This window comes from Oncorhynchus masou, chromosome 15 (genome assembly GCF_036934945.1).
Source record: "Oncorhynchus masou masou isolate Uvic2021 chromosome 15, UVic_Omas_1.1, whole genome shotgun sequence".
In the NCBI taxonomy this organism is placed as follows: Eukaryota; Metazoa; Chordata; class Actinopteri; order Salmoniformes; family Salmonidae; genus Oncorhynchus; species Oncorhynchus masou.
Window position 1 is genome coordinate 851874 of NC_088226.1, and position 21971 is coordinate 873844.

A 21971-nucleotide genomic window follows, 5' to 3' on the forward strand; every position below is an offset into this window, starting at 1 on the left:
GATTTTTAAAATCGCTAGGACCATTTCTCACTACTTAGATCACTTTTTCAAAACTCTTCACACAGTAAACACATCAGCAGTCTATGTGGGCTAAACTGTGGATCATTTTTCATTGCTTTGTCACAAAATGCATTCAATGACTACATCTTTCAAATTTCATAAATGTTTTTCTCACTCAGACACAACCACCACCAAAACTCTCAGTACCTACAGGCCAATTTGCACATTTACATACTCTTTTCAAAACTGTTAAACTTAAGTTAAAAACCTAACATAACACAACATGTAATAAGACAGCAATTTGCTACATTTCTTAAGTAATACAGTATTGAAATATATTCCAAATCTAAAAAATGAAATACTATCAAAACAATTAGACCAACCACAGCTGATTCCCATTGTAGCTGAACACCTACCCAGGTGTTGGTCTTTCATTTTCATTACCATCTATACAAAAGGGGACATCTTAGGAATAATACTGTACTGCAATATAAACATGGACCCAGCCAGAGATAGAGAAGTGGCTGACAGGAAGAAGAGTGGCTGTGAGAGGGAGAGGGAGAGGGAGAGGACTATGTATGCATGGTGGAAGAAGACTGAGAGGAAGAAGAGTGGCTGTGAGAGGGAGAGGGAGAGGAGTACGTATGCATGGTGGAAGAAGACTGAGAGGAAGAAGAGTGGCTGTGAGAGGGAGAGGAGTACGTATGCATGGTGGAAGAAGACTGAGAGGAAGAAGAGTGGCTGTGAGAGGGAGAGGGAGAGGGAAAGGACTATGTATGCATGGTGGAAGAAGACTGAGAGGAAGAAGAGTGGCTGTGAGAGGGAGAGGAGTACGTATGCATGGTGGAAGAAGACTGAGAGGAAGAAGAGTGACTGTGAGAGGGAGAGGGAGAGGAGTACGTATGCATGGTGGAAGAAGACTGAGAGGAAGAAGAGTGGCTGTGAGAGGGAGAGGAGTACGTATGCATGGTGGAAGAAGACTGAGAGGAAGAAGAGTGGCTGTGAGAGGGAGAGGGAGAGAGGGAGAGGGAGAGGAGTACGTATGCATGGTGGAATAAGACTGAGAGGAAGAAGAGTGGCTGTGAGAGGGAGAGGAGAGACGTATGCATGGTGGAAGAAGACTGAGAGGAAGAAGAGTGGCTGTGAGAGGGAGAGGGAGAGGAAAGGACTATGTATGCATGGTGGAAGAAGACTGAGAGGAAGAAGAGTGGCTGTGAGAGGGAGAGAGGAGTACGTATGCATGGTGGAAGAAGACTGAGAGGAAGAAGAGTGACTGTGAGAGGGAGAGGGAGAGGAGTACGTATGCATGGTGGAAGAAGACTGAGAGGAAGAAGAGTGGCTGTGAGAGGGAGAGGAGAGGAGTACGTATGCATGGTGGAAGAAGACTGAGAGGAAGAAGAGTGGCTGTGAGAGGGAGAGGAGTACGTATGCATGGTGGAAGAAGACTGAGAGGAAGAAGAGTGACTGTGAGAGGGAGAGGGAGAGGAGTACGTATGCATGGTGGAAGAAGACTGAGAGGAAGAAGAGTGGCTGTGAGAGGGAGAGGAGTACGTATGCATGGTGGAAGAAGACTGAGAGGAAGAAGAGTGACTGTGAGAGGGAGAGGGAGAGGAGTACGTATGCATGGTGGAAGAAGACTGAGAGGAAGAAGAGTGGCTGTGAGAGGGAGAGGAGTACGTATGCATGGTGGAAGAAGACTGAGAGGAAGAAGAGTGGCTGTGAGAGGGAGAGGAGTACGTATGCATGGTGGAAGAAGACTGAGAGGAAGAAGAGTGACTGTGAGAGGGAGAGGGAGAGGAGTACGTATGCATGGTGGAAGAAGACTGAGAGGAAGAAGAGTGGCTGTGAGAGGGAGAGGAGTACGTATGCATGGTGGAAGAAGACTGAGAGGAAGAAGAGTGGCCGTGAGAGGGAGAGGAGTACGTATGCATGGTGGAAGAAGACTGAGAGGAAGAAGAGTGACTGAGAGGAAGAAGAGTGACTGAGAGGAAGGAGTGGCTGTGAGAGGAGTACATATGCATGGTGGAAGAAGACTGAGAGGAAGAAGAGTGGCCGTGAGAGGGAGAGGAGTACGTATGCATGGTGGAAGAAGACTGAGAGGAAGAAGAGTGACTGTGAGAGGGAGAGGGAGAGGACTATGTATGCATGGTGGAAGAAGACTGAGAGGAAGAAGAGTGGCTGTGAGAGGGAGAGGAAGAGGAGTACGTATGCATGGTGGAAGAGGACTGAGAGGAAGAAGAGTGGCTGGGAGAGGAAGAGGGAGAGGAGTACGTATGCATGGTGGAAGAAGACTGAGAGGAAGAAGAGTGGCTGGGAGAGGGAGAGGGAGAGGAGTACGTATGCATGGTGGAAGAAGACTGAGAGGAAGAAGAGTGGCTGTGAGAGGGAGAGGGAGAGGAGTACGTATGCATGGTGGAAGAAGACTGAGAGGAAGAAGAGTGACTGTGAGAGGGAGAGGGAGAGGAGTACGTATGCATGGTGGAAGAAGACTGAGAGGAAGAAGAGTGGCTGTGAGAGGGAGAGGGAGAGGAGTACGTATGCATGGTGGAAGAAGACTGAGAGGAAGAAGAGTGGCTGTGAGAGGGAGAGGAGTACGTATGCATGGTGGAAGAAGACTGAGAGGAAGAAGAGTGGCTGTGAGAGGGAGAGGAGTACGTATGCATGGTGGAAGAAGACTGAGAAGAAGAAGGGTGACTGTGAGAGGGAGAGGAGTACATATGCATGGTGGAAGAAGACTGAGAGGAAGAAGAGTGGCTGTGAGAGGGAGAGGGAGAGTAGTACGTATGCATGGTGGAAGAAGACTGAGAGGAAGAAGAGTGGCTGTGAGAGGGAGAGGAGTACGTATGCATGGTGGAAGAAGACTGAGAGGAAGAAGAGTGGCTGTGAGAGGGAGAGGAGTACGTATGCATGGTGGAAGAAGACTGAGAGGAAGAAGAGTGACTGTGAGAGGGAGAGGGAGAGGAGTACGTATGCATGGTGGAAGAAGACTGAGAGGAAGAAGAGTGGCTGTGAGAGGGAGAGGAGTACGTATGCATGGTGGAAGAAGACTGAGAGGAAGAAGAGTGGCTGTGAGAGGGAGAGGAGTACGTATGCATGGTGGAAGAAGACTGAGAGGAAGAAGAGTGACTGTGAGAGGGAGAGGAGTACATATGCATGGTGGAAGAAGACTGAGAGGAAGAAGAGTGGCTGTGAGAGGGAGAGGAGTACGTATGCATGGTGGAAGAAGACTGAGAAGAAGAAGAGTGACTGTGAGAGGGAGAGGAGTACATATGCATGGTGGAAGAAGACTGAGAGGAAGAAGAGTGGCTGTGAGAGGGAGAGGGAGAGTAGTACGTATGCATGGTGGAAGAAGACTGAGAGGAAGAAGAGTGGCTGTGAGAGGGAGAGGAGTACGTATGCATGGTGGAAGAAGACTGAGAGGAAGAAGAGTGGCTGTGAGAGGGAGAGGGAGAGGAGTATGTATGCATGGTGGAAGAAGACTGAGAGGAAGAAGAGTGGCTGTGAGAGGGAGAGGGAGAGGAGTACGTATGCATGGTGGAAGAAGACTGAGAGGAAGAAGAGTGGCTGTGAGAGGGAGAGGGAGAGGACTATGTATGTGTGGTGGAAGAAGACTGAGAAGGAGATCAAGAGCTGCCGTCTCAGATGAGATTAGGGCCACTATAATTGATCATGTAATAAATCATGATTATCGTCTTACTCTCCACTACTCAACCCCATAGAGGAATTATTTTCCTCATGAGGGTCGAAGGTTTATGACAACCATCCACATGATAAAATGTCCCTCCTGAACGCAATGACTGCTGGATGCCTGGACATATCTGCAGATGACTGCTAGGGATGGACCAGGCATGCCAAAATATTATTTCCTAGGTGTTGCCCAAGATGACATAAGATGTGATGTGGATGAGAACCTGTGGCCAAATGCAGATGACAGGGTTGACAAGCATTGCAACTGTATCTGTATTGGTAGAGGCTGTACATACAAATTATTATATTTTGGAATCACTCAATGCCAGAAAATGACATAAAACATATTGAAGCATATTGCATCATGTCTGATTCATTCCTGTAACATATACTGCAGTGAATTCTAAACAGTAGAGAAGTGTCATTCTTGTTTTGTAAAGAAACTTAACTAACGAAAACATTGTGTAATGCTACCTGTTGTTAGTGTTTTTAAGGTCATTGTTTTATGAGTGACAAAAAGTGCTTTGCTACTGTTATGGAACAATGATTTGAGACATGTGTTTTAGTGGTTTGAGTTCATTTTGGATATGAAATGAACTGCTGTGCCAAGCTGAAAGTTGATTATGAGAACTGTGTGAAGAGATTTGAAAAACTGACTTAAGTATTGAGAAATGGGTCCTAGCGATTGTTTAAAAAAAACTGTAATAGTAAATGTAAAAATGAAAGTCACTCAGTAAAATACTACTTGAGTAAAAGTCTAAAAGTATTTGGTTTTAAATGTACTTAAGAATCAAAAGTAAATGTAATTGCTAAAATATACATAAGCATCAAAAGTAAAAGTATAAATAATTTCATAGTCCGTATATTAGGCAAACCAGGCGGAATGATTTTCTGTTCTTTTTATTTACGGATGTTCAGGGGCACACTGCAACACTCAGACATCATTTACATATGAAGCATGTGTGTTTAGTGAGTCTGCCAAATCAGAGGCAGTAGGCATGACCAGGGATGTTCTCTTGATAAATGTGTGAATTAGACGATTTTCCTGTTCTGCTAAGCATTCAAAATGCAACGAGTACTTTTGGGTGTCAGGGAAAATGTAATGGAGTAAAAAATATATTTTCTTTAGGAATGTAGTGAAGTAAAGTACAGATTCCACACACTGTGTGTGTGTGTGTGTGTGTGTGTGTGTGTGTTTGTGTGTGTGTGTGTGTGTGTGTGTTTGTTTGCGTGTGCATGTGTCTGTGTGTGTGTGTGTGTGCGTGTGCGTGGGCGACTATGCATGCATTTATTAGAATGTTTGTGAGAGAGTGTGAAACATCTGTGTTCCTAATATGAATGTGTTTTTGCCGTCTCTGTCTGGTTGTGTTTTTAGAAGGCCGTTACGAAGAAATATTATGCTGGTGAGGCATAAAGGATTTTAAATACATTTGATCTGGCTATTCAGCCTTAATGTCCTTAGTTACACACTGACACAACATTACCCAAGTAATGCAGCTGCATGAATGAGTGACGTTTAGAAATATGAGCTAGTCTCAATGCAGTGAGTCATGTAGCTGCAGCTACACAGCATCTCTGGAAATGACTGACATTGACGTTGACCCTTACGGGCACATTTCCTGAATGGATAGACTGAAGTCTAATTCACCCAGAGCCTCATCATCAACTGCCAAGGAAAACAGGCCTGTTCTGTTCTGTTCTGTGTGTTCCAGCACTGAGAGAAGAGAGAAGAGACAGTGTCTCCTAGTCTAGTCTCTAATACAGCCTGTTTATATGCTTTATTCAGTAATTTTTCATTCATTTTAATTAATTATATCAATAAGCCAGCATAGAACCCAGCTTTTCGGCATCCTGCCTTTCTCAACTGCTAATACAGTCTGGTTAGGAGAGTATAAGAGGGCTAAGTAGTTGAGGAGAGCAGCAGCTTTTTAAAGTTCTCTTGTCAAATCTGGTTGGTTGGAGATAGCTAGCTTTGACTCTGAGGTAAACTGAGAAATTGGGACCGATCAAAGAAAGGGGCAGACTTAATGTGTAAAATGTTCCCTCTGTTGATTCAAGGTCGTAAAGAGCCTATCACTACCTGTCATTCTGTTTTCAGTACCATGGACTGTTCCCTCCCATAGACTTTGCAGTCACTCTGATGTAGCGCAATGCATTGCTAGTTCCATTGGTTGTTCTAGTCTGTCTGATGTAGACTAAACCATAGCCAGACTCCAATGGTTATTGCTCTCCAAATGCATTTCTATAGACATATTCTCATCATAGTTCTTCAGCACCATGGACAGCAGTTATCTGTCTAGCTGGCAGTGGAAAGCTCCACTCCTATGTACTGGCTGTCCTTCATTACCAGGGAGAGCTCCCCTGCCATCTCGTCCCTCTGCCTCTGAGCTCTGACTGTTAGTCCACTAGGTAAGCTGCAAAATGATTCACTTTGGTGTAGAAGCATTGAAATTCGCACGCAACAAAACCTGATATAGTCACAAAAATGCAACAATCTCAACAATGATGACAATCCATCAGAAACCCCAGTGAAATGTTGATACTCTCACTTTCAAAGTGGTGTGTTAAATACAAAGCTTGCATGTTTTGTCTTGCATTAATAAAATATATGAAAAGAGAAATGGGTGAATGGGCAATGGGACTTTGGCCGGGATTCAACCCATGTGGAGTTATAGCACAGCGCGCTAGACAGTTGACAACAGCACTTGCCAACTTGTAATAACGGAAATGAATGATAATTTTCTACCTCTGGTTCGTTTGCTATTCCTATTTGGGATAAATGCTGAAAATAAGGTCTGAGGTTAACACAGGCTTTGGATATCTTATATGTTTTGTTCTATGAGATGATAACAGTCAGTTAACATGACCCTTAGGAATTATAAAGCCTTTACGTTCTCAAAATAAGTCACTTGCTAATGAGTCGCTAACTATCAGAGAACTTGAACTTCAGCTTCAGTGGCAAGCATTTTCACGACATTACGCCGACCATGCAAACTATTCTACGCTACACTAGTCCGCCAAAAAGCTAGTTAGCTTAGTTAGCTTTCTGCTTACCAGCTCAAACAAAAATGCAAGGATGGTATATTGTTTTGCTCCAGTCTGCAACCACATCTCCTCAGAGGGACGGTGCTCATTGTATCAGTTCCCCAACTATGTTATCTAGAGGAGACTTTGGGTCCGTCTGATAAGGTAAGCTAAGTCTGATAAGGTAAGCTAAGTCTGATAAAGTAAGCTAAGTCTGATAAAGTAAGCTAAGTCTGATAAGGTAAGCTAAGTCTGATAAGGTAAGCTAAGTCTGATAAGGTCAGCTAAGTCTGATAAGGTCAGCTAAGTCTGATAAGGTCAGCTAAGTCTGATAAGGTAAGCTAAGTCTGATAAGGTCAGCTAAGTCTGATAAGGTCAGCTAAGTCTGATAAGGTAAGCTAAGTCTGATAAAGTAAGCTAAGTCTGATAAAGTAAGCTAAGTCTGATAAGGTCAGCTAAGTCTGATAAGGTCAGCTAAGTCTGATAAGGTAAGCTAAGTCTGATAAGGTAAGCTAAGTCTGATAAAGTAAGCTAAGTCTGATAAGGTAAGCTAAGTCTGATAAGGTAAGCTAAGTCTGATAAGGTCAGCTAAGTCTGATAAGGTCAGCTAAGTCTGATAAGGTCAGCTAAGTCTGATAAGGTCAGCTAAGTCTGATAAGGTAAGCTAAGTCTGATAAAGTAAGCTAAGTCTGATAAGGTCAGCTAAGTCTGATAAGGTCAGCTAAGTCTGATAAGGTAAGCTAAGTCTGATAAGGTAAGCTAAGTCTGATAAGGTCAGCTAAGCCGGTTAGCTCAATGTCAAAGGTACGCGACCTGAGGTGTAGTTTTATCTTTTTACATGTTAGCACATGGTTAGCTTTTTGCTCGTTTTGATTACATAAATGCTTCAAAATTCACAAAAAGCTGATGAAGATTGTCTCATAGAATAACACGTATCAGATCTCCTAAGCCTGTGTTTACCACAGACATTATTTTCAGCGCTTATCCTGAATCCCTCCCAAAAAACATTAATTTCCCCATAAGCTTTGGCCAGCGAGCCATGACAGTGTTAGCCTGCATTAGTGCCTACAAAAAGACACTATTACTATTGCTCTTTATGAGCTTTTTAAAGGCATTTTCCCAGATGTTAGCAGAGATCAAATTCACAAGAAATACTACGCATGACGGCTCAAGCATAAATGATCTTTAAAAGTCTGCTATAGTGCTGTAACACGGCTCAGATTAATTCCAGACCTTTGCCTTATTTAGATGTTGTAGAAGTGGAAGGACCCAAACAGCAGATGTTGCGGGAATCAGACCTGGTGTGTCATAGAGAGGCAAACATCAGAGCAAATAAAAACTGGAACTATCCTTGGCACCATTGAAACATCAACAGGTAGAATGAGACAGACTTATTGAGGGAGACATGCTTAGACAATATAGTGAGGGATTTTTTTCACCTTTATTTAACCAGGTTGGTCAGTTGAGAACAAGTTCTCATTTACCATTGCGACCTGGCCAAGATAAAGCAAAGCAGTGCGACACAAACAACAACACAGAGTTACACATGGAATAAACAAACATACAGCCAATAACACAATAGAAAAATATATATAGAGTGTGTGCAAATGGAGTAAGGCAATAAATAGGCCATAGTAGAGAAGTAATTACAATTTAGCAAATTAACACTGGAGTGATAGATGTGCAGATGAGGATGTGCAAGTAGAAATACTGGTGTTCAAAAGAGCAAAAAAAGTAAATAAAAACAATATGGGGATGAGGTAGGTAGTTGGATGGGCTATTTGTCAGGACCCGGTTATGAACCTGGGTCTCCGGAGTGAGAAACAGTCACTTAACCAACTGAGCCACGAATAGTCAGCAGAACCCAGAAGATGAGGCAGACACAGCAGTACTTAAGACAGTGTATTTAATAAAGTAAAAAAGGAGAAGTCCTTCAATACAAAATGGCAAATCCAAAAGGTGGTAGGTATAGCACAAAAAAGCCTCAAGAGATACTCAAAAACAAAAACAGAATTCCACAAGAGCGTCCACCGGAATCGACAAGAGTACACAGAACACTAGGGCTGGGTGCTAACATACAAACACAGAGCACAGAACTGAGGGAAACTAAGGGTTTAAATACAATCAGGGGAAAAAGAGGCACTGGTGCAAATAATAATGGGGAACAAGGGAAAAAACATAAGGTCAAAAAGCACAATGGGGGCATCTAGTGACCAAAACCCGGAACAACACTGGCCAAATCCTGACAGAATCCCCCCCCCTAGGAACGGCTCCTGACGTTCCTACCAGCTCTCTCAGGGTGGAGGGCCCTGAACTGACGAATGAGGTCAGGATCCAGGATGTCTTTGGCAGGAACCCAGGAGCGCTCCTCGGGACCGTAGCCTTCCCAGTCCACCAGATACTGCCAGGACCGCTGCACCCGGCGGGAATCCAGTATCCGATGGACGGTATAAGCCGGCTGGCCTCCAATGACAGGTCTGTCTGCCGGGACAAGGGGAGAAAAAACAACAGGTTTTAACAATGAAATGTGAAATGTGGGATTAATCTTAAGGGATCTGGGTAAGTGTAGGCGATAAGAAACTGGGTTAACTCTCCTGGCAACCTTGAAGGGACCGATGTATTTTTGGGACAGCTTGCGAGACTCCACCCGTAGAGGTAAGTCTCTTGTGGAGAGCCAGACTCTCTGGCCGGGACGGCGACGTCTGTTGGCTTGTTGTTGGTACCTCTGTGAGGAACGCATAAGATTAAGACGGGTCTTCCTCCACATAAGCCGACAGCGTCTGACGAACTTCAAGGCTGAAGGCACTCTGACTTCTGCCTCCTGGTCCGGGAACAATGGAGGAGCATAGCCAAACTGACACTCGTGCGGGGACATACCAGTGGAGGAGGAGCGCAAGGTGTTGTGCGCGTATTCGGCCCAAACAATAAAGGATGACCATGTGGACGGGTTGTCACGAGTCATACATCGGAGGGTGGTTTCCAGCTCTTGATTCATCCTCTCTGTTTGGCCGTTGGACTCCGGATGGTACCCTGAAGATAGACTGGCAGAAGCCACCATGAGTTGGCAGAAGGCCTTCCAAAACCTTGAGGCGAACTGGGGACCTCTGTCAGAAACCATATCTTGAGGAATGCCGAAGACTCGGAACACATGATTAATTACCAACTCAGCCGTTTGCTTGGCAGAAGGTAACTTAGTCAGAGGGACGAACCTAGCCGCCTTTGAAAACCTGTCGATTATGACTAGGATAGTAGTATTGCCATGGGATGGAGGAAGTCCAGTAATAAAGTCCAATGAGATATGGGACCAGGGTCTGTGGGGAACAGGTAAAGGGTGAAGGAGTCCTTGAGGGCGGAGGTGAGAAGATTTGCCCTGGCAGCACACGGGACAGGCATTGACGAAAGTGGCAACGTCTTCTCTTATGGTAGGCCACCAGAACTTACGCTGGATGAACTCCAAGGTGCGACCTACGCCCGGATGACAGGTGAGGCGAGAGGAGTGCCCCCACAGAAGGACCTGAGTCCTCACTGCCTTGGGGACAAACAACCGATTGGCAGGACCTCCTTTCGGGTCCGGTTCGCTAGCTTGAGCACGTCTCACGGTATCCTCAACTTGCCACGAGATCGGAGCCACAATCTTAGCAGCAGGAAGGACAGGCATGTCCGTGTCATCTCGAATGGCAGGAGCGTAGACTCGGGACAGGGCATCCGGTTTGAGATTCTTCGACCCGGGCCGATAGGTGAGGATAAACTGGAATCGATTGAAGAAAAGAGACCATCTAGCTTGTCTAGAGTTCAACCGCTTCGCCTGCTGGATATACTCCAGATTTTTGTGGTCCGTAAGCACTTGAAACGGGTGAGAAGCCCCCTCGAGCCAGTGTCTCCATTCCTTCAATGCCATCTTAACCGCTAGGAGTTCACGATCCCCCACATCGTAGTTCCTCTCAGTCGGGGTAAGCCGGTGTGAGAAGAAAGCGCACGGATGAAGCTTCTTGTCTTCACCCCTCTGAGACAGGACAGCTCCAACACCAACCTCTGATGCGTCTACCTCCACCACAAACGGTTCATCCGTAGTCGGTAGTATCAGGATGGGAGCAGAGAGGACGCGCTGCTTGAGTCCTTGGAAGGCCGTCTCAGCTTCTCTTCCCCACAAAAACCTTGCATTGCCACCCTTGGTTAAAGCTGAGAGAGGGGCTGCCACCAAGCTGAAGTTCTTGATGAACTTGCGGTAAAAGTTTGTGAAGCCCAGGAAACGCTGAACTTCCTTAACGGATTTGGGGGTGGGCCAATCCGCTACCGCCCCTACCTTCCTGGGGTCCATTTGGACTTGACCGGGTTCCACTACAAATCCCAGGAATTGTACTCGGGATGAATGGAATTCACATTTTTCCGGCTTAACGTACAGATGGCTGTCTAGGAGGCGTTTGAGTACTTGTCTGACATGCTTAGTGTGTTCTTGAAGGGAGCTCGAAAAGATGAGGATGTCATCCAAGTAAACGAACACAAATATGTTAAGCATATCCCTAAGCACATCGTTTATGAGCGCTTGGAACACCGCTGGGGCGTTGGTCAGGCCGAAGGGCATCACCAAGTATTCATAGTGACCAGTAGGCGTGTTGAAAGCGGTCTTCCACTCGTCACCAGGTCTGATCCGCACAAGATGGTATGCGTTCCGCAGGTCAAGCTTAGTGAAAACAACTGCTTCCTGGAGCAGCTCGAAGGCTGTGGCCATAAGGGGTAGCGGGTAACGGTTACGGACGGTTATGGCATTGAGTCCCTGGTAGTCGATGCAAGGACGTAATCCACCGTCTTTCTTGGCCACAAAGAAAAACCCTGCTCCCGCCGGGGAGGTGGATGGACGCATGAGGCCTGCTTCCAGAGCGTCCTTGATGTAGGTATCCATAGTAGCTCGTTCGGGTGGAGAAAGGGAAAAGATCCGACCCCTGGGGGGGCAAGTGCCCGGAAACAGGTCGATGGGGCAATCGTAAGGTCTATGGGGTGGTAGCATGGTGGCCCTCTGTTTGCTAAACACCAGTTTGAGGTCATGGTAACACTCGGGAACTCGGGTCAGGTCGATGGATTCTAAAGACTCGGGAGTAGAACTCGGGGAATTCTGGAAAATACAAGTAGCTTGGCACGTAGGACCCCACTGCTTGATAGTGCCCACAGACCAGTCGATGTGAGGGTTATGGCTGTGAAGCCAGGGGTATCCAAGGACGAGAGGGAACTCGGAACAGGAGATCAAATGAAAGTTCATAAATTCCTGGTGTTGTGAAACTGAAAGTCGCAAGGAGGTAGTGACATGAGTGACAAGTCCAGATCCCAAAGGGCTTCCATCCAATGTAGTAACCCTCATGGGGTCACTTAGAGGTTCAGAGGGAACGCCATTCTCCTTCGCCCAGACACCATCCATGAAGTTACCTGCGGCTCCAGAGTCTACCAAGGCTTGAAGGTGAAGCTTGTGGTTGTCCCAGGAGAGGGTGACTGGAATGAGCAGACGGGAGTTGGACGGATGGGAGGAGGTTATGTTTCCCGTTACAGTTCCCCCGGTCTGTACGGGACAGAGCGTTTCCCTGGAGCCCGGGACACGTGGAACGGAAATGGCCCGGTTTGCCGCAATATAGACAGCGTCGCTCCCTCATCCGGCGGTCTCTTTCAGCCTGGGAGATGTGTCCAATCTGCATGGGTTCCGGTGGAGTCAGCGAGGATAAAGGTGGGGACTCGGAGCTGGGACTGATAGGGGCTTGAGGTCTACGGTTGAGTTCTCTCTCTCTCAGACGCTGGTCAATGCGTGAGGCCAACTTGATCAGGGACTCGAGATTGTCCGGTGGTTCCCGAGTGGCCAGTTCATCTTGGATAGTGTCGGAAAGGCCTTTCAGAAAGCACACCGTGAGCGCCTCGTTGTTCCAGCCACTCGCTGCTGCCACCGTGCGGAACTGGATGGCATAGTCCGTCACGCTGCGCCAACCTTGGTGGAGAGTCAGGAGCTGTTTGGCTGAGTCAGAACCACTGCTTGGGCCTTGAAACACTCGTTTGAATTCCTCAGCAAAGGCAGAGTAGCTGGCACAGCAGGAACTATGGGCATCCCACACAGCAGTAGCCCAGGCCAGGGCTTTTTCCGACAGCAGGGTGATGATATAAGCGATCTTAGACCGGTCGGTGGGAAACGACGAGGGTTGTAGCTCAAAGGAGAGAGAACATTGGGTGAGAAACCCTTTACAAGCACTTGGATCACCTGAGAACCGTTGGGGAGGTGGAAGACGAGGTTCAGCCAGGGGGTTAACTGCCATGGGTACGTGAATCTGAGGTACTGGGACGGGAACTGTTGCCGGAGTAAGACGATCAGATATTTGCTTAATGGAAGTCAGCATCTCCGACAGAAGATGAGAATGTCTAGCCATTAAGGCCTCTTGCTGAACCAGGGCGGCTTCGTGGCGTTGGACAGTCTCCTGGTGGTGGGACAGCATGGCAAAAAGGTCCTGGGAACTGGCTGCCTCTGGGTTCATTTTTGGCTCTGTGTTTCTGTCAGGACCCGGTTACGAACCTGGGTCTCCGGAGTGAGAAACAGTCACTTAACCAACTGAGCCACGAATAGTCAGCAGAACCCAGAAGATGAGGCAGACACAGCAGTACTTAAGATGGTGTATTTAATAAAGTAAAAAAGGAGAAGTCCTTCAAAACAAAATGGCAAATCCAAAAGGTGGTAGGTATAGCACAAAAAAGCCTCAAGAGATACTCAAAAACAAAAACAGAATTCCACAAGAGCGTCCACCGGAATCGACAAGAGTACACAGAACACTAGGGCTGGGTGCTAACATACAAACACAGAGCACAGAACTGAGGGAAACTAAGGGTTTAAATACAATCAGGGGAAACGAGGCACAGGTGCAAATAATAATGGGGAACAAGGGAAAAAACATAAGGTCAAAAAGCACAATGGGGGCATCTAGTGACCAAAACCCGGAACAACCCTGGCCAAATCCTGACACTATTTACAGATGGGCTGTGTCTGGGAAGCCCTACAACTCTCTTAAGCTCTTTGAGTAGGAGAAGGGAGCTCACTGCTGGGCAACCAACAAGTACAATATGGTTTCTTGCAGCTTCGCTGCCTGAACCCCTAACAAGAAATTGTTACAGGTAAACAATGTTTCTAAATACGAGGGTCACAGGCATCATCACATGTCTCATTCCATGAAAGGCATATGGACACATGAGAATGTCTGCTCACTGTTTTGCTGCTCCCAAATGTGATCTTTAAAAAAAATCTTTGATGACTAAGATTTATTTCAAGGCAGTCTCACAATCAAATCCTTTTATGTTTACCTTTATTTAACTAGGCAAGTAAGTTAAGAACTAATTATTATTTTCAATGATGGTCTAGGAACAGTGGGTTAAATGCCTGTTCAGGAGCAGAACGACAGATTTCTCCCTTGTCAGATAGGGGATTTGAACATGAAACCTTTCGGTTACTAGTCCAACGCTCTAACAACTAGGGTACCCTGCCGCCCCAATGGATAGGCTTGGCTACTTGATGAATGCATTGGGCAGGATACAAACCCAGCTTTCATTGAGGGGAGGGGAGGCCATGCTTAGTATTTAATACGGGGTTCCCCAGCACAAGACAAGCACATCTCTTGTTCTGTATGTAGCTGTCGACTTCCAGTCGTTGAGCGAACACTAGTTTGTATTGGCCAGTACAACGACCACAAGCTTCTTTTATATGTCACACAGAGACAAACAAATGAAATCATATCCATGAGTTCATCTGAATCTCACAGTATCACTTTATATGAGGATTGAACAAATGATGATAATTTTGTGTGTCCAAACATAAATATTGAATGCCATTTAAATGAATGTGTTTCTGGGTGGTATATAGTACAATGTCCCCCAAAATGATTTTCTTACATTTCAAATGATCCATATCCCTCTATCATGTTTTCCACATGTTCAGACTACAATTTCAGATATGTGACAATTTGAGTGCAGTTTTTTATTACAATTAAAGGCATTATTTTATAGGCTTTCTTTAGTCTGAATATTGATTAATTTACCACAGGGGGCATGAAATATTGTTTAATCAATGTATGTTGAATAATATAGTGTTTTGACATCAATTCAATAATATTCTTCACCAAATAATTATTTTTAATATAACAATTATTTACCATATTCTTACTCTATAGTACATTTTACTGGCATATTAACCGCCTGGTTGAGCACATTCTTGTTGTTTAGCCTTTTTGCATTTTATCTTTGGCGACTGATTTCCAGTTTTTGCAGCTCTCAGAGTGGGCAAGGTTAGAGAGCCACAGGTCTGAACTGCAGCAACCCAAATATTCACATACATTGATGGAGGAAGGCTGGGAGAGTTGACCAATCATGTTCAAGTGAAGATTTTTTCATTTGCACTTTTAAACGGGTGAGAAAACAGCAAATGCAGGGCCACGTAGATCCAACTCAGGGGAAGCAACGACCCAAAATTAAATGCAGACAAGTGCATTTTCACCATTGACATATGCACAACATGCAGGCCCAAGGCTTTGATGAATGGCACTATATCAGGTTTTGTTCAATGCGGAACAATTATACAAGCACCTCAATTTTCATTCTTCTATGCCAAATTTAACAATATGGTATTTATTTGGAGCTTATCTACTGGACCTTGTGGAGGACATGCCAAGGCTGCAGCCATTTTGTGGTGAGCTGAGTAGGACTGAATTTGTTGAAGGACTGAATGCAGAGGCCGCTAGAAAGCCTACTTGTGCAGATGAAGAGAGATGGAGAGGGGGATGGAGGAGAGGGAGAGAGAGAGAGATGGAGTAGATGGAGAGTGTCTCTCTGTGCATGTCTGTGGCCCTCTCAGCCCTGGCACAGCGATTAACCCCCGCTACCCTGGCTGCCCCCTCTCTCTGTCCGCCGCGCCAGCTCTCTCTCCTAGCTGCCCTCTCAGTCTTCTGATTGCATGGAGTGGGCGTACAAATGGCAAACGGACAGATGACACAGGTGGGGGGAGGGAGCCTAGGGGCCTGCCAGCCCTCGTACAGAGAGGCCCTGCCTGAGGCTAGGGTGAGATTCTCTCTCCCTCTCTTAGGCCCTCTTCTCTTCTCTGTTCAATGTATTTTCTTGCCTCCTCCTCTCTCTCCTCTCCCTCCCTCATTCCCCCTCTCCGTATGGAGGTGAGCCCGACTCAGGTGTAATGTTGACGTCGGCTGCAAGGCAGACGTGAAGTGAGGACATTCTATTTCAGAGCTGTGCGTCAGACGTGTGCGTGTCCGAGTGGTGGGGGTTGAGCTGCTGGCTGTGTGTGTGGGAGTCTGTTAATGGAACAAGCCAGAACGTTGAACAGTTTGCCTCTCAAACTGGGTAAATATAATGATTGGGAGAGCTGGGGTGTGTCTCAAATGGCACCCTATTAAAAATAATGTGTGTACTATAGGGAATAGGGTGCCATTTGGGAGGCAGGTCTGGTCTGGAAGTGCTCTTTTAGGATCCAACGTCCACTTGTACTCTCTGTCTTTGAGGCTGGCTACACTGTTTTTAGTTGTGTCCTCTGTGAATTGAGATGATGGTCTCATTGTATTTATGCTACATTCTAACTGCTATGTAAAAATACAAATTCTGCTCTTCGGCCCTGTCTTTCTGCTACTGTACATGATGACTAGCATTTTCTCTACCTAGCCATTTGCTTTATGTTATTTCTGTTATTCTACAGAGATGGTATGTCTGCCATTTGTTTGTATGATTTCCCTCCTATTTCATACCATGCACTTACATTGTCAATAACACACTTTATCTTTCTCTCTCTCTCCTTCTCTCTCTCTCTTTCTCTATCTGCTGTAGCTCTGAGTCGGTCAGCGATGCCCTTCGGCCTGATGCGTAGAGAGCTGGCGTGCGAGGGATACCCCATCGAGCTGCGCTGCCCTGGCAGTGATGTCATCATGATTGAGACGGCCAACTACGGCCGCACGGACGACAAGATCTGTGACGCTGACCCCTTCCAAATGGAGAACGTGCAGTGTTACCTGCCTGACGCCTTCAAGATCATGTCACAGAGGTACGTGTGGGGAGGTGGGAGGGTTGGGTGGATAGGTGTGTGTGTGTGTGTGTGTGTGTGTGTGTGTGTGTGTGTGTGTGTGTGTGTGTGTGTGTGTGTGTGTGTGTGTGTGTGTGTGTGTGTGTGTGTGTGTGTGTGTGTGTGTGTCTTGCAGGTGTGCCCTTGTGTGTCCGTGTGCGTGTCTACGTGTGTGTTTTCATCTCTTTGGGTGATGTAATGTTCTGGTGTGTGTACGATAAATAAGAAGACATAGGACACCCAGGGTGGGTGTATCTTTCTGTCCTGCTTGTTTTTTTATCTTATGTGCTGTTAGTGTGTAAAGTCGAGTGCATGCAGTATGTGTGTAGTGAGATATGTGTTTGTAGTGTGGCTGCATGCAGCTGCACTCTGGTTGTGCTTAGCATCTGCCTCCTCATAGAGCTGATCTATGGCAGCCCTCTCGCTGCTATCCATCACACATGTAACGGAGGGAGAGGGTGCTACTGGTGAGATGGAGGGAAGCACAGAGGGAGAGAGAGATGGACAGATCTGGAGGAGGACAGGGGGATTGGTGTGGGGATGGAGGGATGGAGAGATGGAGAGATCTGAAGGGGATTGATGTTGGGATGGAGGGAGGGAGCGGGCGCGGGCTAGAATGAACCACTGATGGGGAGATAAAGAGAGTGCAGCAGTGACGTGGAGAGAAATGGAGAATGAACAAGAGAGAGAGCAGAAAGAGAGAAATAATGCTAAAGCTGGATAGAGGAGGATAGAGGAGGACAGAGAAGGATAGAGGAGGACAGAAGAGGACAGATGAAGATAGAGGAGGACAGAGGAGGACAGAGAAGGATAGAGGAGGACAGAGGAGGATAGAGGAGGACATAGGAGGACAGATGAAGATAGAGGAGGATAGAGAAGGACAGAGGAGGATAGAGGATGTCAGAGGAGGACAGATGAAGATAGAGAAGGACAGAGGAGGATAGAAGAGGACAGAGGAGGACAGAGGAGGATAGAGGAGGACAAAGGAGGCTAGAGGAGGACAGAGAAGGATAGAAGGACGATAGAGGAGGACAGTGGAGGATAGAGGACGGCAGAGGAGGACAGAGAAGGATAGAAGGACGATATAGGACAGAGGAGGACAGAGATCGATAGAGGAGGATAGAAGACAGAGGAGGATAGATGAGGATAGAGGAGGACAGAGATCGATAGAGGAGGATAGAGGAGGACAGAGATTGATAGAGGAGGATAGAAGACAGAGGAGGATAGAGGAGGACAGAGGAGGGGGGATTATATGCAGAAAAGGGAAGTGTGTGTGTGCTGGGAGTGTGAGTGTGTGAGAGAGAGCATACATTGAGCTGCTTAAATTATGATGGTCTTATGTGCAATTGAATGTTTCCCTGCCTTGTGTGCGTTTCTGTGTGTGTGTGTGTGTGTGTGTGTGTGTGTGTGTGTGTGTGTGTGTGTGTGTGTGTGTGTGTGTGTGTGTGTGTGTGTGTGTGTGTGTGTGTGTGTGTGTGTGCGTGCCTGTCTGTCTGTCTGTCTGTCTGTCTGTCTGTCTGTCTGTCTGTCTGTCTTAGCAGCACCAGTCCCCACCCATTCTCTCACCTTTAATTGCTCACACTCACAAGCCTTCGGGGGAGGGAGACTCTTGCGGCACTCTTCCCCCTCTTCCTCCCTCATCCCTCCATCGCCTCTTTCCTCAGGTCCAGCTGTCACATGATCTAGTCTAGTTTGAAATGACCCCCTTCCAACCCGTTCCCTCCATCTTTAGCCCCAAGGACATTTATCTGCCTCTTCTCTTTTGTCCCTTCTGTCATTCTCTCAATGTCCTCATTCATTTTATTCTCATCACTCTCTTCTCTCTCCTCTGTCTAGTTTGTTTCTCTGTTCCCATGTTTCTCTCTCACTCTCAATTGAATTTCAATTCAATTTCAATTTACACAGGATCGGTGGGTCCCCCGCGGGACGGTTGAGCTAACGTAGGCTAATGCAATTAGCATGAGGTTGTAAGTAACAAGAACATTTCCCAGGACATAGACATATCTGATATTGGCAGAAAGCTTAGATTATTGTTAATCTAACTGCACTGTCCAATTTACAGTAGCTATTAAAGTGAAAGAATACCATGCTATTGTTTGAGGAGAGTGCATCATTTTGAACATGAAAAGTTATTAATAAACCAATTAGGCACATTTGGGCAGTGTTGACAAAAAAAAAGACCAGAAATGCAATGGTTCATTCAATCAGTCTAAATCAGTCTAAAACAGTCTTTTGCACGTACACTGCTGCAAAAGTGGCCAAAATCTAAATTGCACCTGGAATAATACATTGTGGCCTTTCTCTTGCATTTCAAAGATGATGATACAAAACAATAAAACAAAACACATGTCTTTTTCTTTGTATTATCTTTTACCAGATCTAATGTTATATTCTCCTACATTCATTTAACATTTCCACAAACTTCAAAGTGTTTCTTTTCAAATGGTTCCAAGAATATATATATCCTTGCTTCAGGTCCTGAGCTACAGGCAGTTAGATTTGGGTACGTCATTCTAGGCGAAAATGTACAAAAGGGGAGGATCCTCGAGGGACTTTATTGGCATGGGAAACATATGTTTACATTGCCAAAGCAAGTGAAGTAGATAATAAACAAAAGATAAATAAACAATACACAATTAAGAGTAAACATTACACTCAAATGTCATATTATTTATTTATACAGTGTTGTAATGATGTGCAAAAAGTACAAAAGGGAAAATAAATAAGCATAAATATGGGTTGTATTTACAATGGTATTTGTTCTTCACTGGTTGCCCTTTTCTTGTGGCAACAGGTCACAAATCTTGCTGCTGTGATGGCACACTGTGGAATTTCACCCAGTAGATATGGGAGTTTATCAAAATTGGGTTTGTTTTCAAATTCTTTGTGGCTCTAGGTAATCTGAGGGAAATATCTGTCTCTGATATGGTCATACATTGGGCAGGAGGTTAGGAAGTGCACCTCAGTTTCCACCTCATTTTGTGGGCAGTGAGCACATAGTCTGTCTTCTCTTGAGAGCCAGGTCTGCCTTCAGTTGGCCGCCTTTCTCAATAGCAAAGTCTGTACATAGTCAAAGTTTTCCTTCATTTTGGGTCAGTCACAGTGGTCAGGTATTCTGCCACTGTGTATTCTCTGTTTAGGGTCCAATAGCGTGCTAGTTTTTTTTGTAAATTCTTTCCAATGTGTCAAGTAATTATATTTTGGTTTTCTCATGATTTGGTTGGGTCTAATTGTGTTGCTGTCCTAGGGCTCTGTGGGGTGTGTTTGTGTTTGTGAACAGAGCCCCAGGACCAGCTTGCTTAGGGGACTCTTCTCCAGGTTCATCTCTCTGTAGGTGATGGCTTTGTTGTGGAAGGTTTGGGAATCGCTTCCTTTTAGGTGGTTGTAGAATTTTACAGCTCTTTTCTGGATTTAGATAATTAGCGTGTATCGGCCTAATTCTGCTCTGCTTGCATTATTTGGTGTTTTACGTTGTACACAGATGATATTTTTTGCAGAATTCTGCATACAGAGTCTCAATTTGGTGTTTGTCCCATTTTGTGAATTCTTGGTTGGTGAGCGGACCCCAGGCTGCACAACCATAAAGGGCAATGGGCTCTATGACTGATTCAAGTATTTTTAGCCAGATCCAATTTTTATGTTGAATTTTGTGTTCCTTTTGATGTTCTCTCTCTCCCCTCTCTCTTTCTCTCTCTCTCTCTCTCTCTCTCTCTCTCTCTCTCTCTCTCTCACTCTTTCTATCTATCTCTCTCTCTCTATCTTTCTATCTATCTCTCGCTCTCTCTCGCTCTTTCTTTCTATCTCTCTCTCGCTCTCGCTCTTTTGATCAATGTATCTCTCTCTCGCTCTTTCTTTTTCTCTCTCTCTCTCTCTCCCTCACTCTTTCTATCTCTCTCTCTCCCTCTCTCTCTCGCGCTCTTTCTATATATCTCTCTCTCGCTCTTTCTATATATCTGTCTCTCTCTCGCTCTCTCTCCCTCTCTCTCTCTCGCTCTTTCTATCTCTCTCTCTCTTCCTATATCTCTCTCTCTCTCTCGCTCTTTCTTTCTATCTATCTATCTATCTCTCTCTATCAATGTATCTCTCTAACTCTCTCTCGCTCTTTCTTTACTTATTTCTATCTCTCTCTCTCATTCTCTCACTCTTTCTATCTCTCTCTCCCTCTCTCACTCTCTCGCTCTTTCTATCGCTCTTTCTATCTCTCTCTCTCTCTCTCTCTCTCTCTCTCTCTCTCTCTCTCTCTCCCTCTCTCTCTGTGGGACAGGTGTAATAACCGTACCCAGTGTGTGGTGGTGGCAGGGTCCGATGTGTTCCCAGACCCCTGCCCAGGGACCTACAAGTACCTGGAGATACAGTACGAGTGTGTCCCCTACAGTGAGTACCCAGACCCCCCATCTCCCACATCCCTCACCCCCTTCCCCACCCCCCATCCCCATCCCCCTTCTCCCCCAGCTAACCCCTCTCAGCCCTCTCAGCAACTGACTGGCATTCACACCAACACACACACAGACTCTCTCTCTCACACACTCAGCCACACACACAAACAGACAGACCAAGACCAGACCAGACAGACACACATTGCTCTCTCGCTCTTGCTCTCTCTCTCTCTCTTACACACACACACACACACACACACACACACACACACACACACACACACACACACACACACTACACACACACCTGCAAACAAACACACCTACACACACACAGCACTAAACCCTTTTTCTCCATCGACAGTGCAACGCTCCAGAGGCTGAGAGAGATTTTCACACGGGGAAGGTGCTCCACAAACACCATGGCAGATAAGCACTTCATACAGCGAGGGGTCAGCCTTTATTGCCGATCATAGCGGTAACACACACCACCACACTCACACACATGTTGACCCCTGGGCCTGATAGTCTGCTTTATCTGGTGCCAAACATCTTAGTGGTCCCTCTGATCTCCAAGAACAGTGAACATTGTCCACAGTGAGACTGGGAGGCAGAAGACTGTGTCTGTGTCATCATGCCACAATGTTAACACAAACAGCAAAGGGCTTATTTTAGACCACATGACCCTGAAGATGTGCACATTTCAATATCCCCATGGTAACTGGCTGCCGGCTCCCTCGGGTGCTGCTCACATCTCCGTGGCAGGTGTGACACACACACACACGCACGTACACACACATTACTCACACGCT

The 21971-nt window shown here is 46.0% G+C and overlaps 1 protein-coding gene across 1 annotated transcript in view; it reads left to right on the forward strand.

Moving 5' to 3' along the window:
- LOC135555267 (adhesion G protein-coupled receptor L1-like) overlaps positions 1–21971 on the forward strand; it is a 242721-nt gene that overhangs the window by 154869 nt on the left and 65881 nt on the right. The window contains exons 3-4 of the mRNA XM_064987580.1: positions 16552–16765; positions 21048–21157. Of these exons, the coding sequence (XP_064843652.1) occupies positions 16552–16765; positions 21048–21157 (324 nt within the window). The remainder of the gene's footprint in view (positions 1–16551; positions 16766–21047; positions 21158–21971) is intronic.